Consider the following 9,004-nt stretch of genomic DNA (forward strand, 5'->3'; position numbering starts at 1 on the left):
CAATCTGGGACCCACACTAGCCTCGGGGCGGCACTGGGTGGAAGAGCAGCCCGGACAGCTCCACGCATGTCGAACAAGGCTCCCCATGCTGCGGCCAGACACCCCGCGCTGCCCTGAGCGAGCAAGGCCAGCAGCAAGGCCGTCCTTGCCTTACTGCAGGGGCCCCAACCCGCAGGCCACGGACACGGGTCCCTGGCCTGTCAGGAACCGGGCAATGCAGCGGAGGGTAAGTGGCAGGCGAGTGAGCGAAGCGTCATCTGTGTCTGCAGCCGCCCCCAGTGCCAGCATCGCCGCCTCAGCTCCGCCTCGGACCACTGGGCACTGGATTCTCATAGGAGCACCGGTCCCCGGTGCCACAAAGGTTGGGGACGGCTGCCTTACTGGGCTCCCAGGGCCAGAGCCAGGACAGGTGAGCACAGGGAAACATAAGTGCCCTAGACGTGGCCGGCAGAGCCGCCCGCGACAGTCTGTTGAGCGAGAGACGCTGGCCTGGGAGGCGCCGTGCCCAGACGTACCCGCACGGATCGACTCCAACACGAACTCTGAACGCGGAAGGATTTTCGTGACTTCAATAAGAAAGCCCTATTTAAAGGTCTGGAAATATAAATTCTCTTTTCAATGTTTTTAAAGTAAAACAAGCATGAGAAAAAAAGTATGAAATAATACGTTTATTCAACTGTGTTTCATAAAGTTAACTTCTAGTTAAAATATTATAGAGAAAAAAGTAAGAAAGATGGACAGAATCTGTGCGGAGGACAGACGCTGGCGGAACGCATCGCCGACTGCCTGGCCAGTCACGGCGGAGGCCCCGGGCTCCCGAGCCCAGCGGGCGTGGCTAGGACAGGGCGGGGATGAAGTACTGCAGGGACACGTCCTCATGGAGCACGTCGAGATGCAGCACCTTGTCGCTCACGATACCTGGGTTGGGGGGGGACGGTCAGGGCCTCCACACACGTCTCCACCCCGAACCCGGCCGCCTCTCGCCCTGGCCCACCTGGTCGTCCGGCCCCTGGGGACATGCACGCCCTTTGCCTCCACCCACACAGCGGGCCCCGAGTGCTGGCCTCGGCACCTTTGAGCCCGGGAAAACCCAGACGCCTGACGGCCACACAGCAGACCATGTGCGACGCATGAGACCACAGGTGACCGAAGCATCTGAAGTGCGAAGAACAAGGCGAACGCGCACTCACTGCAGACGGCCTTGGTGGGGTTCGCCTGCTGCCCAGCGAGGAACTGCAGGAACTTCCTGATGTCCACGTGCACCTCGGCCATCTGCTCTGGGTTTCTGTCGCGAGACGCGTCCGCAGAGGCTGAAAGGACAGGAACATCTTCGCATGTCACAGGGCATCAGACAGCACAGTGACTGCTTCGGCAAATGACTTACGTCAGCCCTGACGCTGGCCTCCTGGAGAAACATCGCAAGGTGCACACGCGATCATTCGTTACGCAAGACGTCATTCAGTCCTGACTCTGAAACGCGCCAGCCTCCAGGGAGCCTGTCTACGGGGCCCTGAAACGGGGCTCGACGTCCCCTCTACGCCAAAGACGAAGGCCCCCCCCCCTCCCAGCACGCCGCAAATGCGTGAGGGCTGACGCGTGCGGTGACGAGCCGCCGCTCCTTCCAGGACAGAAAGAAAACGAACCCGTCGTGGGCCCCACCACCTCGCAGGGACGGCCGCTGATCACGTGGGAACAGTTCGTGTCTGTTCATCTAATTTTACGAGCGTCAAAGGGGCCAAAGCAGGAGAAAAAGAGACGTGTCTGCGTCCGACTGCATCCAGGTGGGGACAAAGCATTAGCAGTAGAGACAGGGTGTAGGGGCTGGGGGGCGCTGGGCAGTGCTTCCATGGGGACCCAGCGTTCCGGACCCTGTCCTGTCCCGTCGTCCCCCCGCCAGCAGGCACACCCTGTGCCCGGGAGGCTCACGTCCCCACCCTACCGTCCACCACACCCGCCCTCGGCTCTCTGGCCTCTCCTGGAGCTCGAACCACAGGGACTGATTTCAACTTCCTCCCATTTAGAGGCCTCAGCCAGGCGCGTCATCTGAAACAACTACGTTATCAGAAGCAAAACATAACCCACCACAAAACTTACCGAATGGAGGGTTTCCAAGGTCTTTAAAATGGGTCGTGACGCACACGAGTTCGGACTCTATTTTCAAGTTCAAGTCTCCATTTAGGTTTGCTTCAATAATCTGCAAATTGAGTATTTCACACAGTCTTAAAAAAGAAAAGGAAAATAAATAATAAAACCCCCAAACAAAAAAACGCCACGGACATCAACGTCCACCAAACCAGGTGACAAGGGAGCCCCACGCACCCCCACCCAGGACCCTTCTGGTGACACGAAGACCCACACAGCATCAGCGACAGAAAGAAGGGGCCGAGAAGCAGGAGCTCAGAAACCCCACGGGAGGAGACCCGAGTGCAGAATCCAGTCAGGAGAGCTGGACGCAGGTGGGGCTGGGGGCCGCCGGGGGACAGGGCCTGGCTCCCCCAGAACCGGCCCCCAGGTCACGCAAGGGAGGATGAGGGAGAGACGCCAGGACGTCCTGGGGAGGCGCATGCCCAGCAGTCTGTGCTCAGGACGCTGTGATGCTACCAACTCCCCGCCCCGCACCCCCCCGACCCCCACCAATGAAAACACCTCCTGCGAGACTGGTCGAACCCAAACCAAGATATTCTGAAAAAAGAGAAAAATTAGTGGCCAAAGCACATGTGGAGACATGAACGTGTGCACGGGGCACACGCCAGGGCTTATGGGCCCCAGAGGAGCCGCACAGGTGGGGGCACCGAGGCCCCGGGAGCAGCGCAGGAGCCCAGCGCGGGGCGCAGACACGCGCGGAGCAGGCCGCCTGCAGGGAGCGAGCTGCCGGGGCTCAGGCGGTGACTTGCCGCATGAGGGGGGACACCAGAAACGGAAAGCAAGAAGGAAGATGCGTACAGTGGGCAGAGGACACAGTAAGACAACGAGGCAGACAAACAAAACACAAGTCCCCAAACAGACGGAGAGGAAGGGACCCGGAGGGAAGTGACGGCGAGACCCAAGTCCTCGCGGAGCCCAGGGACACCGAGGCGGGGACCGTGAGCACTGACGCTGCGGAGGCCTGCCAGTTCGGACCGGCTGGGACCGCGCAGGCCGCGGGGGCACGCGGGGGCCGTCCACGCCTCCGCCACTAGCACGTCCAAGCCGCCCGCAGCGGGGCAGAGCCAGAATCGAACCAGCCCAGACAGCAGCGCCCCGCTGAAGACCACGGCACGAGGGCGGGACGCTGAGCCAAGGGGTCCACGCCCGGCCACCCTGACCCACGGACCCGCGACGCGAAGGCGATGCTCGTCCCGTGACCCCTCCCCCCACCCCGAGTGCTCCCTGGAGGACAGTGGGAAAGGTGTGTGAGCGTCACCTGTCCCCGGACAGCCTAAACCACACGGCAGGGCTGAGGGACGGCGCGTCCTGTCGTTGGGCTCTGAGGAGGCCGATGCCTCGCAAACACGCACAACGGGACCGAGGAGGACGAGCGGGAGGACGAGCAATGGCCAAACCTGCGGCAAGGACGACTCGTACGGCCATCGAGCCGCAGAGCCTCACGGGCCACCCAGGGGTCGGCAGGGCAGGTTCCGAATTCAGAAAGGTCAGGGGTGCTGTTGGGGCTCCAGGCCCCCCGCGGGCTGCGGTGTCACCGCTGCAGGCTTCCCAGCACCGCTGGGCTCATGACCTGCCCAGCGCCACCCAGATCCACGCTGCTGGCCCACGGCTCCCGGCCTTTCCCGCCCGCCACCTCCCCCGTGTCAGCTCCTACTGCACAAGTCCTGCGCCCATGACTTCAAGGGTCCCGGAGGGGCCCGTCCTTTCCAGCTGTGCCGTCCACCGCCGAAGGACCAACTCTAGAGAGGAGGCTCCGAGAAGGACGTGCCACGGCATGGCTGCGGTCCCGCACCTGGCCACACGCACCCCGCTTCTCCCGTGTTGGCACCTGCCCGTTCCCGCCACCTGGCAGGTCTCTGGAGAGCCCGTGTGGTGGTGTGCCAGCCAGCACTCTGCCCAGCAGATAGCACGAGACGGCCACCGGCCCCTGGGGAGGTACAGGCAGCCACCTCCTCTGGAGGGGCCGTCCCAAAGGGACAGCGCCAGAGACGGCCCGGGGGTGAGTGGACGCCTGATCTGCTCACTCCGCCGTCTGCACAGAGTGAACACACGTGAGTGTCCCTCTTTGTTCCTTAAGAATGTGGACGCTGAATCTGAACATTTCTCATTCTAGAACCAAACCCCAACGTTTACCTCGCGTGAGCTCTTATCTCTTGGGCTTCTGACGTTAACAAAAATCGGCCCTCCAGACGGCCTCGACGCACGATCCAGCGGGTGACCCCTGGACGGGACACGCTGGTGCCGGCCCTGTCCTCTCACTGCCCAGGAGCGCAGCGCTGTAGCTCTCAGGGGGCTGGGGGCTGGGGCCTGGGCTCCCGCGCACAAAGCAGCCCTGTGAGCGCTCCGGACCCTGCCTCGGGCTCTGCCGCACAGCAGCACGCCCTCGACGCCGGCCGCAAGCGCTTGCCGCTCTGACAAACGACGGTTTCCCGTGAGCACTGAGTGGGGAGCAGCCGGCAAAGGCCGGGTCAGTTCGGGCTCAGGCGCACGCGTGCTCTCCCGACGCCGGGAACCGCCACCCCGCACGTGGCAGATGGGACCTCTGCGGCCGCACGCAGTGCCCGGCGCCCGGGCGCCACTTTGCGCCCACGCCGACCCTCCCGCAGGGCTCCGGGCACGGTCACTCCCCTCAGCGACTTCCCGGAACAGTCAGCGTCCGCTCAGGCAGCCGTGGCAGACGCGCTACGCACCCAGTTACCTTCATCTGCAAACACTAAGCTCCGTGACAGCGGTGTCACCATCCCCACTCCAGGCGGCACCGCTGCCAGGGCACAGGGCCGAGCAGTGTGTCTGAGGACTCGCCTCTGCCACCCCTAACCCCGGACTCCCTGGTTTTACCCACTCGGCAGATGCGTGCACGTCCCCACACTGATGTCTAAGGGGTAACACCACACAGCTCCTCCCACAAAGCACTGCTACGCGACGTGGCCCCAACACAGGCAGCGTCAGCGCCCCGGGCGCCCGGCACACCCTCAGTCAACCCCAGCCCAACCCTCTGAACTGGATCCGCACTTTGACGTAACGAGGCTTCAGGGGAGTCCGTGCACGTCAGAGTTCCAGAAGCGACGCCCTGACACGTGGAGCAGAGCCCTGGCAGGCGGGCTCGTCTGTCCTCTCCCACCCGAGTCACAGCCTGTCCCTGTGGCCACATCTCCCGTGAAGGAAGGAAGGACTGGACGCGGCCTCGGCGGGGGCGGCCTGAGCGTCTCTGATGGAACAGGCGTTTTTCACGTGCTGGGTCCCACTCATCTCCCTTCACTGACAGTCTGTCTCCAGACAGAATCCTGGCCACCCAGCAGGTGGCATCACACGCGGCTACCCTCACTGTCCCCACGCCTAACAGCTCTCCATCTGTGGGCCACAAGGCAGTAGCCACGCAACAAAATTTTTGTTTGTTTTTTAAACACTCCAGAGAATAACACCTCTGGTGATTTTCTCCATCTACTTTGCTGACTCACGTCCCTTGGACAGAAAGAACAACAACCATGTCCCTAGGTTAATTGCCGTGCCTCTTCTCTCCTGGGCCTCCGAAGCTGTCTGGAGGCCCCCAGGGTGTGTCCCCAGAGGAACTTGCGGCCTGACAACTGGATCAACATGCGGCCGTCGTGGGCATGCCAATGCCAGCACAGCTCCCGATGCCTCTTAGGAAAGTGGCTGTCAGTTAAAATCTACAAGAGTAAGTCATGAAGGAAACAGCGTGCTCAGGGAGCACCGCTGTAGAGATAAAAAGGCCCAGAATCGTTTTCTCGGCTCAGAAAACCTTTGCAATGCCAAGGTCTCTTGAAGCTGAATTCCGTCCCAAGTCCAGCAGTAGGGACAGCACCTACTAACCGCCCAGGTGGCGGTCCCCCAGTGGGAGGCTCGACACAAAGCTGGCTGAGACAGAGCTCTCCAAGAAGCCGGCAGGTCAGCAGGGCCTGAGACAGTAGCAGGTGGCTGAACATGGGGCACCGACCCAAGTCAGCGGGAGCTCTGGGAGTCCCCGCCGACGGTGAGGCTCAGTGCTCCCGGGGAGGAGGGAGGAAGGGCCGAGACAGAACCTGGGAAGAACTGGTGTGTGGGGAAGGACAGCGGGTGAGGGTGTGGCTGTGTGACAGAGGACGCGGCCTGGCGGGGGGCGATGCTTCATCGGGCAGAACCTGGGAAGAACTGGTGTGTGGGGAAGGACAGCGGGTGAGGGTGTGGCTGTGTGACAGAGGACGCAGCCTGGCAGTGGGGCGATGCTTCATCGGGCAGACGGTGGTTTTTAGAAGATTCGGGGACATAATGGGGAGTGAAGGAAGAATTCAGAGAGCCCCAGGTGTGAGTGAGGACCGTCCACACAGGTCGCCCTCGCCGTCACGTGCTGTCATGTTCCACAACACTGCGGTGGACCGCCACATGAGCAAACAGAAAAGTGAACGTGCCCGTCTACTTGGCATGAGAACTGCTCAGGGTAAGACGGGGCAGGTGACAATCTCATCTTACGTTATTTAGGATCCAGTTTCCTTTTCTGACGCCAAGGTCTCTAAGTTTCTAGACTGTCAATTTATACTGCAGATTGTAGATAATGTAGGTAGACCTTATTCCGTCCGGGCTCACCAGGACACTTAAGTAAATAGGACACTCAGCTCACTGCCAATATCAGTGACTTGTAAAAAACATACACATAAACAAGTGAACTAAGCAACCTTCTGTCCAAAACATAAGGGACGGAAGCCAGAACTGTTACTGCTCGCACGCCGGAAATATGACACGAAGGCAAACACACAGCACTCCCAGTGAAGGCAGATCTGGGGAGCACCGGGACAGGTTCCTGAGGGCGCCTGGCCAACACCAGGCCGGCGAGGGGGCGTCGCGTGTGCTGAGCGTGGCCAGGGCGCCCTCGCCTGGGGCGGCCCAACGCAAGTAAGTCGGAGCGCCTTCCTCGAGGAGTGGCCACTTACCAGGTGGTTGCTGATGTTTTTCATTTTCTCCACCACGCTCTTCACGGTCTTCAAGACGGGCAAATAAATACTCACCTACAAAACCAAGAGAAGACGCGAAGTATCGTGAGTTACGCAGTCACGTGCCGACAGGTGTGCTCACGGCCTAGGCGTGGAGTGTGTGTGAGCCTGAAAACGCTGGAGTTGTGTCAAACTGTCTGAATACGGGTCTTTCTAAATCATTAAAAGAAGGACCACGGCCCCGTGGGCACTTCCGGTTCCAGGACCGCAGCCCTCCAGCTAGAGGCCCCGTGCGCACCCAAGAGGACTGAGGTCCGGCACTAGCCAGAGGCCGTCCCTGAGGGACGCACTCCGAGGCTCAGGCCTCACCACCCCGCAAAAGCACCACCAAGAAGTCCCCGCACTATGCTCAGGCCGGGTCTCAACATGCTGGACACGGCGCTGCCCTCCCCAGGCGGTGCAGGTGTCTCCCCGTAAAATCCCTCCCACGATCACGTCAACAGTGTGGGCAAACGGCGAAGGCCGCGGGGCACCATCCTCCCAGTCGCCCCGGGATTCCCGTCAGCAGGACTGTACGCACGCCCTGGACGTCACTCCTCACGGGACGAGGAAGCATCGAGTTGTGAAACTGACAGTGGTGCCCAAGGCTGTCGCCCCGCTAGAAATGGGGGCTCCCCAGAGTGCCGCCTTGGGGCACACACTGGGCCAGACAGTCTCTCCCTCCTGCAGCACCTGGCTTTGCTGCTACTACATGCAGCGCTGCTCGAAGACCTTTATGTAAACAGAAGGCAAATATTCCATTTTTTCTCCCGAACTACCCTTTAAAAACGAGCGTTACTGTTAAACAGCATTCACTGCGAGATTACAGCGAAAACGGGGGAACTCGAATCACACTGCTTATTTCTCGACGAGCAAGAGGGCTCCGGGCATCACTCACATCAGAGTCCGGGACCACCGGCTCCTGTAAATCCTTCCACAGCTTCCGAGGGATGACCTTTATAGGGATGTCGTGGGTCACCACGCGGCTGCTGCTCGACACAGACAGCTGCCAAGAGAAAAATTAAAACGTACTTTTACAACGTCAATATTAAAATAATAAGAACCAGAAGAACCGAAGGACAAAAAGTGCAAAAGCTAAAACGTCAATTCTTAGTGGAATGTTCTCAGCTCACTCATCCAGAGCCATTCAGCAGACACTCAGGCTCCCGGCTGCCAGCGGCCGGGAATCGTGCTGAACAAAACAACGCTCTCAGGTCTGAGGACCCGACTCCAATGGAAAACAACGGTTCATGTGCCACGACCTTCGCTTTAATAAAACTGGCTTTCTGCACGTTAAAAGGTCCAGGCTTATGGCCACTTCTGTTCCCCTGAGGAGTCTGGGGACCGCTGCCCCCCCACTCACCAGCTCTATGGAGACTGTGAGGCAGGGAAAGTGCTTATTGGTCAGCTTGATTTTCAAGGCTCTGGCATTCTGGGCAGTTTTCAAGGCTCGAGATAGATTTTCCGATGTCAGCTCTAAATAAATCTCATTGTTTTCTGCTGAGACACCTTCCATTTGAAATTCGCTGAAGAAGTTCTCCTAAGGGAAGGAGCGGGGCGGGCGCGTGAGCGGGCTCCGAGGGCGCTGGGGGCACTGACGCGCGGCCCGCCGGGGCGCCGCTCACCTGCTCCAGCTCACACCACATGCTCACCCCTCCGCTGGCCACCTTGTCGGCGAGGATGAAGTTCAGCTGCCGCGGGCTGATGCGGACTGTGCAGGTTTTGGCCAGCTTGGCCACCATGCTGCTGACTCCTGTGGCGGGGGTCAAGGTCAGGAACCACCGAGACGCGCCCCGAGGCCACCGGGAAGCACCTTGGCAGCGCCGACGTCACCCCAGCCTCCCGACAGCCCGGCAGGCGCCGCACGCAGCGGGCGGGAGGAGGGAAGAAGGACC

The 9,004-nt window shown here is 60.6% G+C and overlaps 1 protein-coding gene across 3 annotated transcripts; it reads right to left on the reverse strand.

Moving 5' to 3' along the window:
- Positions 1-653: 653 nt before the first annotated feature.
- HUS1 (HUS1 checkpoint clamp component) lies at positions 654-8,998 on the reverse strand. 3 transcript variants are annotated; one of them, XM_025046519.1, is made up of 7 exons: positions 8,762-8,998; positions 8,473-8,649; positions 8,008-8,115; positions 7,071-7,145; positions 2,095-2,194; positions 1,073-1,310; positions 654-918 (listed from the first exon to the last, which is right to left on the reverse strand). In XM_025046519.1, the coding sequence occupies exons 1-7, from the start codon at positions 8,849-8,851 to the stop codon at positions 876-878; spliced, it is 831 nt and encodes a 276-aa protein (XP_024902287.1). In that variant the 5' UTR covers positions 8,852-8,998; the 3' UTR covers positions 654-875. The 3 variants fall into 3 exon arrangements, with proteins under 3 accessions (XP_024902287.1, XP_024902286.1, XP_006911547.1); XM_025046518.1 differs by having other exon boundaries at positions 8,735-8,998; XM_006911485.3 differs by having other exon boundaries at positions 1,191-1,310; positions 8,735-8,997.
- Positions 8,999-9,004: the final 6 nt, after the last annotated feature.

The sequence above is a fragment of the Pteropus alecto genome, unplaced genomic scaffold, assembly GCF_000325575.1.
Source record: "Pteropus alecto unplaced genomic scaffold, ASM32557v1 scaffold214, whole genome shotgun sequence".
NCBI lineage: Eukaryota > Metazoa > Chordata > Mammalia > Chiroptera > Pteropodidae > Pteropus > Pteropus alecto.